At 42.7% G+C, this 20,095-nt stretch overlaps 1 protein-coding gene across 1 annotated transcript in view; it reads right to left on the reverse strand.

Annotated features, from left to right (window-relative positions):
* The window catches only part of tmeff1a (transmembrane protein with EGF-like and two follistatin-like domains 1a), a 114,310-nt gene that overhangs the window by 19,888 nt on the left and 74,327 nt on the right, over window positions 1-20,095 (reverse strand). The window contains exon 4 of the mRNA XM_080907050.1: window positions 10,503-10,532. Coding sequence (XP_080763176.1) covers window positions 10,503-10,532 — 30 coding nt within the window. The remainder of the gene's footprint in view (window positions 1-10,502; window positions 10,533-20,095) is intronic.

Genomic DNA, 20,095 nt, shown 5'->3' on the forward strand with positions numbered 1-20,095 from the left:
CGGTGAGCGCCGCCGTGCCCTTAACGCCGCAGGCGCCGTTTTCCACCATCAACACGCGACACGGCTCACGCGCTTTTCTATCAGACACAGCTGAACGTGTGAAGAGGCTCCCGAAGCTTATTGGCCAAATGGAAACAGAGACAACGCGTTATCATCTTATGATATTATTATTATTACCATTACAGGGGGATGCGTTTAATACCATCTCGCATGACGGTGTCTATTTTCCAGCAGGGAGCGAGTTCAGAGCAGATGAGGCGGTAACAACCCACAGCATCAAATATCAAAGAGCCGCGGGGATTATCCCAACCCGCCTTTCATCAAGGGAGCAGTTTTCATGATTCATCAAGTGTAATTTTGTCATGTAATAGAGGAAAAGCTCAGAGCCATCAAGGGGACGGAGATTAATCCGCAGGAAATGTAATGAGCATCCTCAAAGCTGCGCCCGGAGCCATTAAAACATCTATTCAACCTTAAAATCCAAAGAAAGGTGAGATCAGAGCTGCAGCTCCACTGCAAACAAGCAGCACCCTCAAAAACACTGGAAATAAAACACGAGTACACGTATAAGCAAGAGAGCCTTTACTCCAAAATCACAGTGTTGGACAAAATCACCAACACTCGTCTTTAAACCTTCAGTCTACTCTGATTAATACACAAGCAGGAGATTTAAATTTACTATGATCCAAAATCAGGATTTAAAATAAAAAAATCAGAAAAGGAAGAATCATGTAAAGATTTCAAGGAAGCTTTAAATTGTAAGTGAAAAAAGTCCTTCAGCACTAGAAGTTGCTTTTGAAACTGACCCCAGAGGATTTTATTTTGAAGGGTTTTCATGTAGGATGACATCAGATGATAATCCGTTTAATCTAATTCTGCACCTGCATCAGATTCATCCTCACTGATTACCTTGTATCCAAGTTTGAAAGATCATATGTTCCTTTCTACTTCTAATTTTAAAATCTTATGAGAATTACTAGATTTTTCTATTGTTGTCAGTGTTTATTGTAATGACTTCATGCAGCCCATTTGCAGTACCTTCATGGCCCGCTGCGGGGCTGCGGGCCACACTTTGGGAATCACTGATTTTGTTAATTTGATTTGGTCCAAATGTAGCTCGACGTTTTATTACTTGTTTAAAAAGATGCTGAAAAAGTGACTTCGACGTATCACAGACTTTTAGGTTTGGCTGAAAGGTGAATGAAGTCGCCTTTTTAGGATGCGGGAAGATCTCCGTATGCATACAAAGCCTCTGAGCAATTTTCTACTCTGATGGTTCCTGAATGATGTGAAAGGCCAAGCTGTGCTTTAGTGGTCGCGGCTGCTTAGAATGCTGCCCCGCAGAGCCACACCTGATGGATGGTGGGTGGGTCCAACCACATGCTAAATAACTGCATTCAGTTTGGTGCAAAACGCTAACTAGTCAGTCTCAATCAAACACAGCTTTGAACAAGAACACGACTGTAACAGGAGCATAAACACAGCAGTGTCTCGAGCACTCACCAACACTTTTATTGTCTCAACAGACTTTAAAACCACAGCAAACACTGCAGTGGAGACATATACGGTACAGCGCTCATATTGTCATACTGCTTTCCTTTAAATGACTGTTCGCTGATGATACAAGACTAAATTTATCCTTAACCCTTAAATCTAAGCAGATGAGAGGTTGTGAGTGAATCAGTCCAGATCATCATCGTTCAGTTCAACGATGCAAAGACATCTGCTTTGTCTGTCTGTGAAACGTTACACAAAACAGCTCCACTGTTCACTTTCAAGGAAGCGAGCATCTGTCCGCACATGTCGCACATCTGCAACCGTTACTGTGAAATGTTGGTTTCACTTAACGGGAGCTGGTCAGCTGACACGTCCACCATCTTGGCATTATTATGAAGGAGGACCGTGGCAATATCTGAGTTTTAGTAAGCAAGTCTAGTTTATTTATGAAGTGTTTTTCACAGACATGCACAACAAAGTACAAAAAAACTGTAAAAACTATAAAATCAAAACCAAAAGAATAGAAATATTCACAGACTGAAAGGTTTCGTCCTCCGTGTTCTTCAGTCTCTGAAGAGATGAACAAATTCTGAGCCTGCGATTGAAGACTGCGAGCTGCAGTGTGTTTAAGAGAGGCTGGGATTAAAAGATTGTGGCTCAGGAGGCAGCGCAGGAAAGTTGGTGGTTCAATCCCAGGCTGCTCTAGTCTGCCAAAGTATCTTTAGGCAAGATACTGAACCATCTGAGAGTGATGTTAGATAGAAAGCATGCAGACGTAAGGTATGCTGTACAGAGCATGATATAAGAACCAGTCCGTCCTAAAATCTCTCTTGAACTCACTCAGTAGTCGGTAGTCTGGCTGCGACGCTGGAAACACGATTTCTCTAAACAGGGCATTCCAGTGTTCGTATCGCTCGTTACAGACACATTTATAGAAGCTTTAAATAAAAAAGTATAATTAAAATTCCTGTTTGTTTAAAAAACAAACAATTACAGTGTTATTTAAAGTATTATCCTCTGTGGTTTATTAACACAGCCAGACGCTGCTGTTTTATTATTAATGTGTGGCAGCCAGATAACAGCTGGCCACTCATTAAAAAAAGGTGATGCCTCTCTGACAGCCTGTAGCATGTTCACATTATTATGTCCACCTCGAGACACACAGAGCTGCATTATGAGTAAGGATGGAGAGGTCGCGCTCTTATTATTTCTCACTTATTGCAAGATTTCGACAGCAAAAGCATGATTAAAATGACTGGTGAAGACAGACGCTGCAGTGTGTGTGCGTGTGTGTGTGTGTGTGTGTGTGTGTGTGTGTGTGTGTGTGTGTGTGTGTGTGTGTGTGTGTGTGTGGGCCTGCTGGCTGACAGATTGGCCTGCTGTGTGTGGATGTATTGAACACGGAGAGCTCAGCTGGGGCTCGGAGGCTGCCGATCGATTGACGGGGATCTGCAGCAGAGAGGCTCCTTTGTTTCTGTTCAACTCTGCTGACAGCAGGACGCTGCTGCTCCAAGCCGTCTCCACCCACAGCCAGAAACACAGCGACTGCACCAACAGCTAAAGCCTCCTCATATCCACACAGTGTCACATCTGGACTTTCGTGTTTCATCATTGAACGGGTGTAGAAGTGGTGCTCTCTCTGTGTATGAGACTTTGTGTCTGCATGCATGCACATAGTTTATGTAAAGACAAATTCATACACGGCGCAGGTACCAGGCTGTGTACAGAACCACTCTTAACAGTGAAGGAACTACACATCCCATAATGCACTGCAAATGCAAGATTCTAACGCAAATGACTTCCAGTATTCTTATGCAAAGTGATTCAGTATCATAGTGTTTAGTATAGTTTTAGTCTGGTGTGTGTCTGTACCTGTTTATATATCTTTGTGGGGACCAAAAGTTGGAATGTTACTATAGTTGTGGGGACCAACAGTCACAGCCCAAAGTGTCTGTCCTCACGAGTTTGAAGGCATTCTTGAGACTCAAAATGTGGTTTTAGTGTCAAGGTTACAATTAGGTTATTGTTAGGTTTAGGCTGAGGGTTAGGGATTTACTTTTGATATTTAGGGTAAGCGGCTAGGGAAAACATCATGTAAATTACATGTCCTCACTAAGATATCAAAACGAGAATGTGTGTGTGTATACTGAAGTAAAGTACACATGCTCCGATGTGTAAACCGTGTTTTGTTCCCGAGTTCAATTACCGCTCTAATTGTTTCTCAAATTTCATGCTTGCCACTGGGTTTAAACATTGCCATGGTAACAGCCACCTCCATTAATCAGACAAGTCAGTGTTTCAACTTAGAATTGTGGGTAGAGTAGTTCTTTTCCCTGACATCACAAATAAAACGTTGATATCTTCGAGACTTGTGTTTTCTACAGGAGCATCTACAGCCGTTTCACTGTTGTGACTGTAAATAAGTCTAGTTTAGATGGTTACAGCTCATAATTATGACATAGTGGGCGTCTCGCTTTTTTTTTTTTTAGAATTTTGTCATTCAGATATTATAAAGTTCAGGATACTCTATGTGTCATGTCTCCTTTCATAGAGGATTTCATAGATGTTAGCGAGGTTAGCCACGGTTGAATTACGTCACAGCTAAATCTCACATCTTTTGGATCCATCCTCATGTAGAAATCAGTCCACGTGCTTCATCCTATCCTCTGGCTAATGTTAGCTAACAGTAGCCAAACACACCCGTAACACAGAAAGAAAAAGCTAGCTATCCAACATAGCTAACCATAACTTTGTTGCTAACATCATCAGGATGTTATCAGCTGGGTTTTTTTGCCCTCATGAGAAGTTATGTGTGGATGCTGCTCGCTGTTGACAAGAGGTTTTGAGGTAAAACACATGGGAGCAGCTTTAAACATCCCATTGGTTTGGATTTCTGTGGAAAACCCATCTTTGTGGAGTCTTTCATTTAGAAATCAGTCCTCAAGCTTTCCAAGGCAACTGAGAGTCAAGGAAGGCGCCATTTCTTTAAGCTGCGCTACAATCGATTCACACTTTAGCATTAATAAAAATAATTTAACACACGAAAAATATGAAATAGTAAAAGATCCACTGAATCTGATTTTCTGATCATCCAAACCTTAAACCGGTTTTGTGTCCAGAAGTGGACAGAGATCAGGTCTTCATCCTCCCCCTCATCATCACATCGCTGACATCGGTTCAGTTTCAGACCAGGAGGCATCGAGGTTCAACACACACACACACACACACACACACACACACACACACACACACACACACACACACACACACACACACACACACACACACACACACTACAGAGGCAGGAGAAGGCTAATTAGACGTCGACAGAAAAGGTTAAAGTATCAAACTGACAGCTCAGGGTGGAGGCCGAAAGCAGCAGGTCGCCACCCGTGAATCATCCACAGCATCATGTGTTTAATCCAGCGTCTGTTATCATGAAACTAATACGTTTAGCATGACTGCAGATCAGGACAGATGTGACAGTCAAAGACAAAGGAAGGAAACAATAAGCTTTAAATGATTAATGTGACACAGAATTAAAAACTATAAATTATATTCCAGCTACTGTGCGATCAGCGCTGACGCTTAGTGCCAAAAATGCCTCTGAGAAGTTAATGGGTTTGTTGAAATGAAACCGTGTGCGTGACTCGAGCGGCGGAGGTATTTCTGTTCTAACGCAGACGTTATTTATTGGATGAATTATTCACGCCTTGTACAGCTGATTTGTTTGTTGTTGTTTGTGAATGTCAGGCTTCGTTTTATCAGTCCCGAGCAGATGCACTCGCTCCTCCTGTGAAATGGTGTGAAAAACTGCAGTGACCTGCTGTTACGGAGCCTTTTCATTCAGCCGTGTATTTGTGAGCTGAGGTGACTCACAGGTTCTGTATTTTCCAGCTTATTAACTAAAAACTTTCATTAAAAAGTTTTTTTAAGGCTGCAAATTAGATGTAGATTACAGGATACAGGTATATTCTTGCTTGTTGCATTTAAGCTGTTTAAAAGCTTAAATAAACATGAAGTTAGTATGGATTTCCTTCCAGTCACTATAGATCGAGTTGGCTTTGTTTTAGTTAAAGATTTGTCTCACTGACCTGTAAATAATGTGACTTTATTAGGTGATTCTCAGCTGTTTATGGTTTATGTTTGTAATGCACGAACCTTATATTTCTTTCCTTATCTAACATTAAATGTTAAAGCTATTTTCTCAAAAGCTCATATATAATAAATGTATATTTAATGACTTAACCAAGAAGCAGAAACTTCTTTGGAAACCCATTTAGCTGCAATTTAGAGCTAAATCACAGCTGCTATTTAGTTGCTATTACAGCTGCAATTTACTGCTAAAAAAGGTCATGCACTGAAATGATAGATTTTTCCTTTCCTTTGCAGATTACCTGGAAAATACTGAAATAAAATTTCAAACTGCTAAGAATGGAGGGGAAAATAAATCTCATCGCGTATGCTCATATATGAACGAACCCACGGCCTGACACAGGGTTAAATCTGGCTTTGCAGATGCAGAAGCGTCGTGTTAAGACTGGTTAGTGGACAGTTTAAGGTTTCTAAGTTATTGGGGCGATCGTGGCTCAAGAGTTAGGAGTTCGTCTTGTAATCGGAAGGTTACCGGTTCGAGCCCCGGCTTGGACAGTCTCGGTCGTTGTGTCCTTGGGCTTCACCCGTTGCCTACTGGTGGTGGTCAGAGGGCCCGGTGGCGCCAGTGTCCGGCAGCCTCGCCTCTGTCAGTGCGCCCCAGGGCAGCTGTGGCTACAATGTAGCTGCCATCACCAGTGTGTGAATGGGTGGATGACTGGATATGCAAAGCGCTTTGGGGTCCTTAGGGACTAGTAAAGCGCTATATAAATACAGGCCATTTACCATCTGGACAGTCATTCCCAGAATGAAGAATGCTGGAGCCCAATTTTATGGACGTTTTGGATCTTCTAGTGCAGGAGTGTCCAACTCCAGGCCTCGAGGGCCGGAGTCCTGCAGGTTTTAGATGTGTCCTTCATTCATCACAGCTGATTTAAATGGTTAAATGACCTCCTCAACATGTCTTGAAGTTCTCCAGAGGCCTGCTAATGAACTAATCACTTGATTCAGGTGTGTTGACCCACAGTGAAATCTAAAACCTGCAGGACACCGGCCATCGAGGCTGCAGTTGGACACCGTTCTAGTGAGTTTCTTGGCGAGTGTGATCTTTCATCAGCAGCTTTCATTTTGTCTCACCACGGCCATCGCTCCATTTAAAACTGTGTGGTGCCACTGCTGTACCCCAAATCATGACCCTCTTGATTGGGAGTCGTCTGAAGGCCGTGTCCTCTGCTGTCATCACCAGTAATCTTGGAGTTGTGTTTGATTAGTCCCTGACACCAATCTAAAGCAGAGCTCTACATGCCTGTTTTTACAATCTCAGAATTTTTAGTTGATTGCGTTTCTAAAGAGGAGCTTGCTCATGCACTAATGTAAATGTATGTAATCCTGTAAACCGCTCTGGCTTGGTCAGACACACAGTAATAATGTCTCTGCTTAAACAATCTGACCCACTCTGGATGAATTTTTACAAACTGCCCATCGTTTATAAGGACAAAGCTTTTCAAGCTGGTTTACAAGAGCAACAATTGCTGCTTTTTCTAACATCTACAGATGGGTTTGTTCTCGTTGAGTCACTCTGTGCTGCACTATTGTCAGTAGGGCAGCACAGCAGTGAAAATACATTTTAACGGCCAATGAACAAAATATTTAAACAGCTGAGTGCAAGTAAAAAATATGTTGAATGGTTAAATTCGAACGCAAGTCTGCTTCTTTGTGTTTGAATCCAAAGCTTTGTGCAGACACATTTGTCAGTCAGCCTTTACCAAAGAGAAAACCAAGCCTTTAAACTTGAGCTGTAACAATTTGACCCTCAAAAAATGAACATGAAAGCAGCAAAGCCCAAAGAAAATTACAAATTACAGTGGAGAAGAAGGACTTGGCATCATCATGTCTCCCAATCAAGTCGAAATTATTCACACGGATGATCTGTGAGGAAGGAAAATCACCACATCTCCACGTAATCATTCAAATCACTCTTCATAAAGAACTTATCAGCCCTGAAGGGAACCTTTCAGATTTTAAAGGACAGACATTACACATGAATAGGGTAAAATCTTTTACCTAACAGATCTCATTAGAAAACTCTGCCAGTTGATGACCTACTTTAAGGGCATATTTTCTTACCTACTTTCTCTGATTTATTTAGTAGAGATTGCATCCTTCTGAATTCAGCAAGCATCAGTCTCCAGCTCACACCGGAGCAGTTTTCCATCATGGAAAAAGGTGGACTGCCATCTCAGGATGGAGAGGAGCTGCTGCCTCAAGTTAAGGAGTTCAAGTATCTCAGGGTTCATACGTAGGGGAGGAGTGGAGCAGGATATTGGTGGACAGATTGTCTACTGTGGTAAAGAGAGCTGTGAAGGCTGAGTTGCTGGTTTATTGGTTGATCTATGATCCTATCCTCCTCTGTGCCCACGAGCTTTAGGCACTGACTAAGATAAACAACAGAATAGAATCTGCTTTGGATTTCATTAAAAAGTTCTCCAGACTGTTTCACATCTGTCATATGTGCTCAGGGTGAATCTGCTCTCACTCATTCACAGCACAGGGCGCCAGTGGTGGATCTGCCAGTTCTGGTATTCTATGGCACAACTAGAGGAGTGATTCTCAAACTGTGGTACATGTACCACTTGTGGTACTTGGGCTCTCTCTGGTGGTAGGCGGGAAATCTCCAATGTTTTTAAAGATTAAATAATGTACCATTGTGGAGGTATGCAAAGACGACACAAGAGTTTCCGAAGCTCTTCTGGCAGCCTGAGTCGACCAAAAATGTCTCCCCGAGCGTGAGTCCTCTATGAAGAGCAGCCTTTCCTTATCGCCAAAGGTTGCGGCTGTTACAAAGCGCTGGGTCTTAAAACTGGGTTTTAAGACCCAGTTTCCCTGGGTCTTAAAACTGCAAAGGCGGCACAGCGTTGTCACGCTGATGCTTAAAACACTGCCCTTTTCCGCGGTGCCACCGCGCTGCGATCCCAGCCACCATCGATGAGTTGAAGGCCCCCGGGAGAATCGGTGGTGGTGCAGTAGATGCTGTCGGTGAGTCGGGAACTATCGCCTGGATGCCGAAGCACCTGGTTGCCAGGAGAATCTGATCCGCTTCTGCGAGTGAGCGGTAATCCTTCGCGGCCAGCAGCGGGGAGTTGGCAAGGCCAGCTCGCACCGGCACCTGTCAGAGGAAGACGTGAGTGAAGAGGAATCCGCCGTCATCCTAGCAAGGACAGCGTACTCTCCGTGGGCTCGAGAGCGGTACCATCACCCAAGCCCGAGAGAGAGAGGAGTTTCTCAGCCGTTCTGCATCGGAGAGGGAATAGCGCAGCACCAGCAGAGCCTTGAGAGCGGTGTATCATCACACGGCGGGTGGACAGCGGATCCAGCAAGGCCACCGCAGGATGGTATTTCGTGTCATCGGCTGAAACGCCACGAAGACCAAACTGAGCTTCGACATGCACAAACCAGGAAGGCCTGGAAGGCCGCCACAGCAAAAATTAAAACGTGCAGCTCTGCTATCACTTCCAACATAAATGAAGACAGAAAAATAAACAGCAGCGACGCTTGTAGGGTTACTGAAGTCGGGCTAGCTGGTATACAATGAGGTGCTGCGTGGTGGCTAGCTACACAGCTATGGCTAGCATAAACACAGTGAAGCTGGAGGATGAACGCTAACTTTTTTCAATTAAATGACAGTCTTAATAAAGCAGAGTAGTTTGGACAGACAGCGGTCCTGCTGATGGGTTGAGGGCCTTCTACGGTCCTGCCCAGCTCTCCTAGAGTAACTGCCTGTCTCCTGGAGAGACAGATATTGATGTACCATCCTGGAGGAGCAAACTCTGTAGGGCCCAGGTATCACTTCATGATACCATTAGTGACACTGACGGCCAAACTAGTGAAAAAACAGCGAAAAACGATGAGGAGGGAAAACGTGTCAGCGCTCTCTACGTCTAAAAACTGCTCCTGTTTTTGGGGTTGTCTCATTGTTGCCCCTCTTGTGCACCCGTTATAAATTTCATTAACACTAAAGCAGCTGGAAGTGATTAACAACCCCCTGTGATACTTACCTGACCAGATCAATACAACAGACGTTTGATTGAAATGATGAAGTTGAGGTTCCTCAGTCGATGACTTACATAAAGGCTTAGTTTGTAATGTATAAAATTGTATGTTTGAATATAAACGAGGTATTCTCATCATAAATGCACACAGATTTGTGCACATGTACAGTTAACAAAGTGAAATAAAGAACTAAATGTGTGTTTTAGTCAATTTTATTCTGCATGTCACATGCAGCCATGATTTACTGTTAGGAAACAAGTTAACAGGTGTGAACATGTTTAAAGAGCTGCCGTTAGTTTTCCTAACCTTTTCTAATCCTCCATGGATCAGCTCTTCCATCTCCTGCTGCTCAGAGGCCCCGCCCACATGCAGATGGCAGCGGATGGTGGAGGTACTGCCTCTCGAGCAGCCGCCTCCAATTAAAACCCCTCCAGCAGCCAAATTAAACAACAAACACTGTGGTCCGTGCTCACAGATGGTTGCAAAATGTCTCTGTTGCCAAATTTGGCAACAGCGAGGCTTTAAGCTCGACTCCCACAGGACAGACAACACCATCGTGTTCTTCAGGGAGGACTTAATGAAACCTTTATTAGAGGAGTTAACATTCAGCGAGGGGCTGCAGAGGCACAGAAGGACTCACAGAGGCAGAATAAACGGTTCTGCGTGGAGGGGTCGTTCAGCCACGTTTTGACCTCAGTGATTAGTTTCTTCATATCACAGACGGCTCACAATACAAGCAGTTAATGTTTGTGCAGGGCAGATAACGACTCTGCTGTAATTGATTTGTGTTTGACTTTCACCCACAGCAGAAGTGAAGCAGGAAATGAAATCTTTAAATAGCCCAGTGAAAGACAGACACTCACCGTCTCCGTCTCCTGAACCAGAACCGGGATCTGCGAAGACACAAGAGACACAAACCATCAGATTTCTGCTTGTTATTAAACCCTTAAACCAACCGTCTCCTGGACGGGAAGCCATGCAGCTTTTTAGTTCCTTTAGTGGTTTATTATATAAAGATCTTTTATTTAAGATATGTGCTTTTACAAACTTCATGTATAAAGTTGTTATTTATTGTAAACCCGACTAGAATTTGCAGCCCTGAACATCCAAGGGAAGATTTCAGATATATGCAAATGCCCTCCATGTTACGGATTCATAAGACTGTATGACTTTTGGGCTTTTTAAAAAGAAATCAATTCCATTACTGACTGATGATGAATTTTCGGTGTGGGCTTGAGCAGGTTTGCAGCATTAAAGCCACTGTTACTGCGATTATCAGGGACTTTGAACATTATTGAAAGAGGTGTGCATGTAAAAATTGTCACTACCATACAGTAAGTGAAAATAAACCTTGGAGATGTTCCAGGGAGTACGCGTACCACTTGTGGTACTTGGGCTCTCTCTGGTGGTAGGCGGGAAATCTCCAATGTTTTTAAAGATTAAATAATATACCATTGTGGAGGTATGCAAAGACGACACAAAAGTTTCCGAAGCTCTTCTGGGAGCCTGAGTCAACCAAAAAATGTCTCCCCGAGCGTGAGTCCTCTATGAAGAGCAGCCTTTCCTTATCGCCAGAGGTCGCGGCTGTTACAAAGCACTGGCGGGCTGGTTTCCCTGGGTCTTAAAACTGCAAAGCCAATTAGTCCAATCCAGTTTCAGTGGATTGGACTAATTGGTACTGGTATAAACAAGAACCAGACCCATTTATATAGCATCAGTACACAGTCACCTACGAGCAAAAACCTGGAGATGGTCGAAAGGAAGAACTCCCGTTCAACAGGAAGTGACCTCCAGCAGAACCGAGCTCATAGACTCTACTTGGATAGACCACCCAAGTGACTAATTTTAGCATTTTTTTTAATATTTTCAGTGATAATCATGCAAATCATGATCTATTGTTTTGTGTGAATAGCCTCAATGGTTCTGCTTTGATTTACTCAAACCAAGTACTAAATCAAACCCCATAGTTAGTAAAAATAACGCTATTTCACTCAGGGGGACTACAAACTTAAATATTGTTCCATCTATGAGATTTATCAATGGGTTGTGCCTAAAGGCATCAGGTGAGCCATCGGGTTAAAAAGAGCTACAAACCAAGAGCTTATAATTTCCAAATTTGAACAGAAATGAACCAAAATATACTTCAAGCATAATTCAAATGTTTAAACCGGCACAAACATATAAAGGCTGACACATGAAGCTGCAAACATTTGTACTGAACCCCAAAATCAGGGCTATTGATCTTGTACTCATTGATCAACTTTCATTCATTCATCCATTAACAGAGCAAATACATGTCAATCATGGTACAGCAGGTACAGGTATGTGGATGTAAGGGTGTATTCCTCTCTGGCAGCAGGTTTAAATAAACAGGATTATGTTTGCGGCACCTCGTTGGCTCAGACCTGCGGCTCCATCAGGAAATTGACTGACAGCATAAAACTTGGCACGTCTGCCTCGAATTAAGAAATGGACGCCGCGTTTGGAGTTTCTGGCACGCAGCTGCTGCTGCATTAAGAAATGGACACCGGCTGCTTTGTTCAATTAAATTTCACCTTTAGCTGCTTCACTTCTTTACAAAGTCATGATGAGATTGTTTTTCATGGGAAAGCAGGAAGAAATGGTCCAAGAGTGGGTACAGATATTAATGGTTCTGTCAGTATGGTATTGATTAAACGTTAAGAGTTTGGTTGCAAACTGTAGGTGGGACTCTGCTTCAACCTCTTAAAAGCAAAAAAAAAAAAAAAAAAAAAACATCAGTGGGTGAGGGAGATGTTAATTTAGTAAAGAGAAAATTATTTAATGTTCAAGGTGAAGGGTTTAAATCTTTTTCCAAAATCAGTGAGCAGTGGGGCTTGTTCTTTGATGCACTATTTTATGACCAGTATTCAGTGTTTGTAGTCATGTGACTGCTAATGACATGACATTAAGTGTAAAGAGAGCATAAAGAGACGTTGTAGACCGATCTGCAACCACAGGCCAAAAAGGGAACGTTCCCAGTTTCTGTTTGGTGTCCAAGTTTTTCAGGTCAGCTAATAGTTTTTGGCTAGCTAGCCAAATAACATCTCTAATCACATAATATATTTTCATAATAATAACCATAGGTAGCAAAACACAGTTAGTCAGCTAGCTAGAATTAAATTGATAAAGTAACTCACAGTAAAGTATACTCTATTCCAGGAGTTGAATTAGCCAACCACATCTATATTAACATAGTTTGCTAAATAAGAAATCTTAAAGCATGTTTGTGTCAGCTGATAGCCACCTTCATGTGTCCACTTGCTGATATTACAAGGAGAGAATCCAGATAATGAAAAGATCCCGGGTGTGGTGAAGTTGCTTCCTTGTACAGGACTCAGAAAATCATCTTAGGATCAGAAGGTGCTTGATCCCTTACGTAGCACCTAGCTAGCTAACTTTAGCTAAACTTGCTAACATTGTTATTAGCAAAATGCTATCTGAAGCTACAGCAGTGGGGTTTTTTTGTAGTTATGTGGGGTTTGTGAGCTGAGAGACAGCCTTTTATTGACATTTGTTTGACATTTAATCATCTGTAAGCTAATATCATATATTTTAGCATCAAAACTGAACTGAGTTCTTAAAATCAGTCCACAGCCTGTCAGAGAAGTCAAAATGTTACAGTTACAATCTGTTCTAACACTGAAAAAAAAAAGAACTTGTGAAAACAAGTTACCCAACATACATTTTATGAAATAATGCATTTATAACCACACTTCTGTGTCCTTCATGGTTTAGTTTGATTTCCTACAATCTAATCAAAACCTATAAAACAAGAGCTTGAAACAGACGTTTGTTGGAAACGGGTCTATCAGGGATTTAATTAGATAAACGAAACATTACAACGCTGTATTGATTTGCTGGGGGGGAGATTTAGTTATACATGAGCGCAGAGCACACTTTAGAAACTGATAACAAGTAATGATTAGAATTGCACTAGATGAGACAAAGAAAGATAAATCACGGAAATATATGCACCGTGGGTAACGAGAGGAGTCAGTTGGTACAGATTGGAAAATAATAAGGAACACGAGTGAAAGTCATACTTTTTTTTCTAAAATCAATTTGGCCTAACTTGAAATAAGAATATAAAACAGAAGCTAATGATCCCTGCTGGGAAATGCAAGGAAATCAGCTGTCAGTCAGACCCCACTGCGCTCACTGACCTGCCGCCATATTTAGCCTATATATGAAAGAGCGATGGGTAACAAACTAACAAGGAATGAAAGTAATTACAGGTGGGAGAAATATACTGAACTCTAAACCTGTTTTTACTGTTTAATTCATACATGATGTGACAAAAGAACAAATAATCCATAGTCCACTGTCATTCCCACACAGCAAATTCAAAAGTGTTAAATGTTTTGGTGTTAGTAGTCTTCTTGCAAAAGTAGAGTTTATTTTACTCTAAGTAGAGTCACATTCTTTTAATGTAACTCTGAGGTGTAAAATGATAGTAGTTAAAATCGAGTGTTAAAAATGAGTGTTTCTATTTCAAATCTGGAGGTGTTACAATGGAAACATTAACTCTTGAACTCTTGAACTCCAACAGGGGCTATGACACCAATAGAGTAAATTCACAGACTCCGCCCCCAGCACCATAGGCTCCAAACGAAGCTGGAGTGAAGCCGTTTCAGAACATTTTGCTCTACATATTTGAGTTGTTTGCCATGCTTGGTAAATCATTTTTTCAAAGATTGTTTCAATTATTATTATTATCTTTTACTTCTGTGGCTCTTTGGAGTTGAGACAAAGCTGTGTGAAAGGCATTAGCCATGTTGCTCGGTGATAGCATAATATTCTGTTTTAGCTAGCTGAAAGGTATTGTTTGCGGGCAAATACCACAGCCTTGAAAAACAGCTTGCATGTGAATTTTCAGTCAAACTTTTGGTCAAATACACCTAAAACAATGTCTAGATAGTGAAATGTTGGTATAATGGTGCCCACATCAAACATTACTGTGTCTGATGTGGGCTTATCTGATCATTACTGTGTTTTCTTTGAAAGTAAAATCTCAGCCCACACAAATATATCAACAGCAGTGATCACAAAACGGTGTATAACTGAAGACAGTAGTGAGATCTTTAACCAGGTCTTCCCATTAACACCTGACCTGTCCAAAGGTTCAGTCAATGAGCTCGTCAATAGCTTTAATGCAAAAATGTTAAATGTAATGGATACTATTGCCCCCATTAAGGTGAAGGTTATCTCTGGAAGGAAAAAGTCTCCATGGAGAAACTCCACACTAGTGAAAAATGAAAAAAGAGAGTGTAGGAAAGCTGAGCGCAGATGGAGAAAAACAAACCTCCAGGTTCATTATGACATCTATAAAGAGAAACTTCACAATTATAATTTACAACTGAGGAGTGCAAGAAGGTCCTACTTCTCTGACATCATCACTAAAAACAGCCATAATGCTCGGGTCTTATTTTCTACAGTTGACAGGCTAACAAACCCTCCTGTGCCAGTGGCAGCTGAACTTCATTCGACCATGGCCTGCAATGACTTTGCCAAATTCTTCACAGACAAAATCAAAAAGATTAGACAAGCAGTTGGTACATCAACAGCAGATCCAGGATATGTACTGTGTCCACCGAAAAACTGTTTAAACACCATCAAACAGTTTGACCCTATTAACAGCAAAGACCTGGAGGACATCTTAGGTCAACTGAACTCCTCCTCTTGCTGTTTAGATGTCCTGCCAACAAGTTTTTTCAAAAAGGTCTCAAAGACTTTGGAGTCAGACCTGTTACAGATCGTCAACTTTTCCTTAATGTCAGGTGTGTTTCCAGAACCACTAAAAACTGCTGTAATCAAACCTATACTGAAAAAGGACAATCTTGACAAGACACAAATGAAAAACTACAGGCCGATCTCAAATCTCCCATTTTTAAGTAAGATCATTGAAAAAGCAGTTTCTCAACAGCTCAATTACTTCTTAAAACAGAATAACTGCTACGATGCCTTCCAGTCAGGTTTTAGACAGAACCACAGCACTGAAACCGCTCTGACCAAAGTGTTCAATGACATATGTCTGAATACAGACAGTGGAAAAATGTCAGTCCTAGTTTTGCTGGATCTCAGTGCAGCATTTGATACAGTTGACCACAACATATTACTCAAACGACTGGAGAACTGGGCAGGTCTTTCAGGAACTGTACTAAACTGGTTCAAAACATACTTAGAAAACAGGAAATACTTTGTATCAATAGGTAACTTCACATCCGAGCAGACAAGTATCACATGTGGAGTTCCCCAAGGTTCCATCTTGGGACCCCCTCTGTTTAACATTTACATGCTCCCACTGGCACAGATTATAAAGAACAACAAAATAAACCACCACAGCTATGCAGATGACACACAAATATATATCACAATGTCACCAGGAGACCGAGGCCCTGTACAGGCTCTTGGTAAATGCATTGAGGAAATTAATGACTGGTTGTGCCACAATTTTCTCCAGCTAAACAAAAACAAAACTGAAGTAATAGTCTTTGGCGCCAAAGAAAAAACGATTACAGGTCACCAGAGAACTTCAATCTATACATCTAAAAACCACAAACCAGGCGAGAAATTTGGGTGTAGTGATGGATGCAGACCTAAACTTAGAAAAACACATTAAGACAATAACAAAGTCAGCTTACTATCACCTCAAGAATATTTCAAGGATAAAAGATCTGATGTCTCAACAGGACCTGGAAAAACTAGTCCATGCATTCATCTTTAGTAGGCTTGATTACTGTAACAGCATCTTTACAGGTCTACCCAAAAAATCAGTCAGACAACTACAGCTCATTCAGAACTCTGCTGCTCGAGTCCTCACTAAGACCAAAAAAGTGGACCACATCAGTCCAGCTCTGAGGTCCTTACACTGGCTGCCTGTCCGTCAGAGGATAGACTTTAAAGTTCTGATGCTGGCCTATAAAGCTCTGAATGGTTTAGGACCAAAATACATCAGTGACCTCCTGACCCAGTATGAACCTTCCAGATCCCTCAGGTCATCTGGATCCGGTCTTTTATCAGTTCCCAGAGTCAGAACCAGACACGGAGAAGCTGCATTCAGCTTTTATGCTCCTTATATCTGGAACAAACTCCCAGAAAGCCTCAGATCAGCTGAAACACTCAGTTTATTTAAATCCAGGTTGAAGACTCACCTGTTCTCAGCTGCATTTGAATAAAGCACCAAATCCACACTTTTAAGCTTAAATTTCAAAACTTACACTAACTACTGATCTTATCTATTTCTGATTTTATCTGTTTTGATTTTATATACTGTTTTGTTTGTTTGTTAAGCTTAAATTTCAAAACTTACATTAACTACTGATTTTATCTACTGTTCTGATTTTATCTGTTTTGATTTTATATACTGTTTTGTTTGTTTGTTTGTTTGTTAAGTGGGTTTAGAGCTCTGGGTAGCTCCCCAGCTGGGTCTAGACTGGGTCTAGAGAGTATTTTAAATTCAGGGAATTTAAAATAGAAAGTAGCTCGTCCACAGAAGGACTGGTAGCTCCCCTTACGATAAGGGTTCAGATTGCGCAAACAGGTGTGAAATGTGTGTGTTTAGTTAGTTAGTTTGTTTGCTTGTTTTAATCAATTTTAAATCATGCTTTTTATTTGTTTTTGTTTCTAATGTCTCTGTAAAGCACTTTGAATCACCTTGTTGTTGAATTGTGCTATACAAATAAATTTGCCTTGCCTTGCCTTGCCTACTTGAAGCCTGAAAACGATCTCCCATAAAAAAAACCAAAAACGAGCAAACAGCAGTAGCAGACGTCCTGACTGGATTCTACGTTAGCATAGATCCCTCCAGAGTTTTGTGCACATGGTTTAGGTAAAAATGAAAAAGGTTGAGGTTTTACATTTAGTTCAGTATTACCTGTTGCCTGTGTCCTTGTCTTTTGGGAAAATACTTTATACAAGTAATGGCTCAAAAAGGATTCCTTTTTTTTTTTTAACTGTGCTGCAATTGATTACTGGATTATTTGTGTCATTAATTAGTGTCAACTAATTTTTATTCAATCTCCACATAGGATATGCTTGTGAAGATGGAATATGGGGGAGAGCAGAAGTGCGTTGCAGTTCCACAAAGTGATGAATGAAGGACATGCATATTGTATTTTGTATTTATTGAAATAAGTGATGAGAATGCTGTTATTTGCATTGTTATTTGCATTTACCAGCTCACCTATGTCAGACCTTTTGATAAACAAAATTCTAATGAAAGTGAGAACATGTATACTGTTACATCTTTCAGAAAATGTTTTGAAATTGTGGTGCACAGTTCAGAATAAATGTTTTTCAAAAACCATTGCATCTTTTTAGTAAATGTTTATTTCCAAAAGAAATTTCTAGAAGTTCAGAACAGTAAAATTCCCGCTTTTTAGAATGAATTAGAAGATAACTCTTACGTAGTTAAACTAAAATACTCTTTGAGAGTTAATATATAAACTCTTAACACCTAGTTAGCATTAGTAAGTGTTAAATTATCAACTCCAGACAGATTTGGTGTTTAACACTAAATCAGAGTTAACGTACCAACTCTCCAAAAAGAGTTAAATTAACACTCTCTGGTGTGGACCCATATAGACACTTTAATAGTGTTGAAATCAAATCTGACAGTGTTAATTTGGACATGCTGGATTTGCTGTGCAGGACATCTAATACTTGACTGAGTTTGTCAAAGTCATTGATTTTCACAGACGCTGTCACGGAGGAGCAGGGAGGACTCGGCGCAGACTGAAATCTCAGAAAAACAGGTTTATTTACACACTCCAGGTGCACTATATACAGGTGAAGGAGAAGGGGGCCAGGGTTCCCAGGGGTGCAGAGCGGGGTCGGGAAAAGCGTCCAGAGTCTCCAAACCAAACACGAGAAATCTGCATACAGAGAACAAGGGTTAGCACGGAACTTTCACGGACAGAGCTCAAAACTGGCTGAGGCTAAAGTAGCACTGACGAGCGTTATTCAATAGTCCAGCGGCGAGGTGCTCTCAGTCACTGCCTTAAGTAGCGGGAGCAAACAAGGTGAGGAGCCACAGGTGATTGCCTACAGGTGGTGGAGGCCGGGAGCTCACAATGAGCTCCGCCCAGGCAGCGAGCAGAGAGAGAGGAGAGAGAGAAAAGACAAAACATAACATGTAGCCACACAGGGCCAGCCGAGCAGGCACGGGGACCATGACAGTACCCCCCCCTCAACGGGAGCCTCCCGGCGACCCACCAGGCTTACCCGGATACCGACGATGGAAGTCCCGGATCAACTCCTTGGCCAGGACAGCCGACCGGGGCACCCAGGATCGTTCCTCCGGCCCGTAGCCCTCCCAATCCACCAGGTACTGGAAACCCCGTCCCCGGCGCCGAGAGTCCATAATACGAGTGATGGCGTACACCTCCTGACCATCCACAAGCTGGGCGGGCGGAGGGGCCCTAAGAGGGGGGCACAGCGGGCTGGAGAGCACGGGCTTGACCTTTTGACCCGCGGCGTATGCAGGGGCAGGGGTCCGACGGCAATCAGCGAGGGCCTTGTTTCGCTCCTTAGTTCGGAGCAGGGCCGCTCTGGTAGTACGCCAGGCCCGACGGCACCTTCGGAGGTGGTGTTGCAGAGAGGGGACCGCATGCTCGCCTTCAAGAGCAGGAAACAGCGGCGGTTGGTACCCCAGAGAAGCCTCGAACGGCGACATTCCCGTGGCGGACGACGTGAGGCTGTTATGAGCGTACTCAATCCACGGTAGCTGGTCGCTCCAGGTGCCTTGATTGTGGGAGACAACACAGCGAAGGGCAGCTTCCAGCTCCTGGTTGGCACGCTCCGTCTGTCCGTTGGTCTGAGGGTGAAAACCAGATGAAAGACTAACCTTTGCGCCCAGGGTCGTGCAGAACTCTTTCCAAACCCGCGAGGTGAACTGAGGGCCTCTGTCGGACACGATGTCGTCAGGGATGCCGTGCAGCCTAAACACATGTGCCGTCAGCAGTTGAGCAGTCTCCAGTGCGGTCGGGAGCTTTGTGAGGGCAACAAAATGTGCAGCCTTAGAAAAACGGTCCACAATGGTTAGTATTACTGTGTTACCTGAAGAGGACGGCAGCCCCGTGACGAAGTCCAGGGCGATGTGGGACCAGGGCCGGCCAGGAGTGGGGAGAGGCTGGAGCAACCCGGACGGCGGTTGGTTGGGACGCTTGTTTTGAGCGCACGTGGGACAGGCGGTCACATAGTCTCTAGTGTCTTTTATCAGGGAGGGCCACCAGAAGTAACGTTGCAAGAAGGAGATCGTGCGATGAAGTCCAGGGTGGCAGGAAAAGCGGGCGGTGTGACCCCACTGGAGAACACGTGACCTGACGGACGTGGGAACATAAAGCCGCCCTGGTGGGCCCGTCCCTGGGTCGGGTTCGGTGACTTGCGCCTCGAGGATTTGGGATTCAATCGCCCAAGTGACTGCTCCGAACACGCA

The sequence above is a fragment of the Rhamphochromis sp. 'chilingali' genome, assembly GCF_963969265.1.
Source record: "Rhamphochromis sp. 'chilingali' genome assembly, chromosome: 16".
NCBI classification, from domain to species: Eukaryota; Metazoa; Chordata; class Actinopteri; order Cichliformes; family Cichlidae; genus Rhamphochromis; species Rhamphochromis sp. 'chilingali'.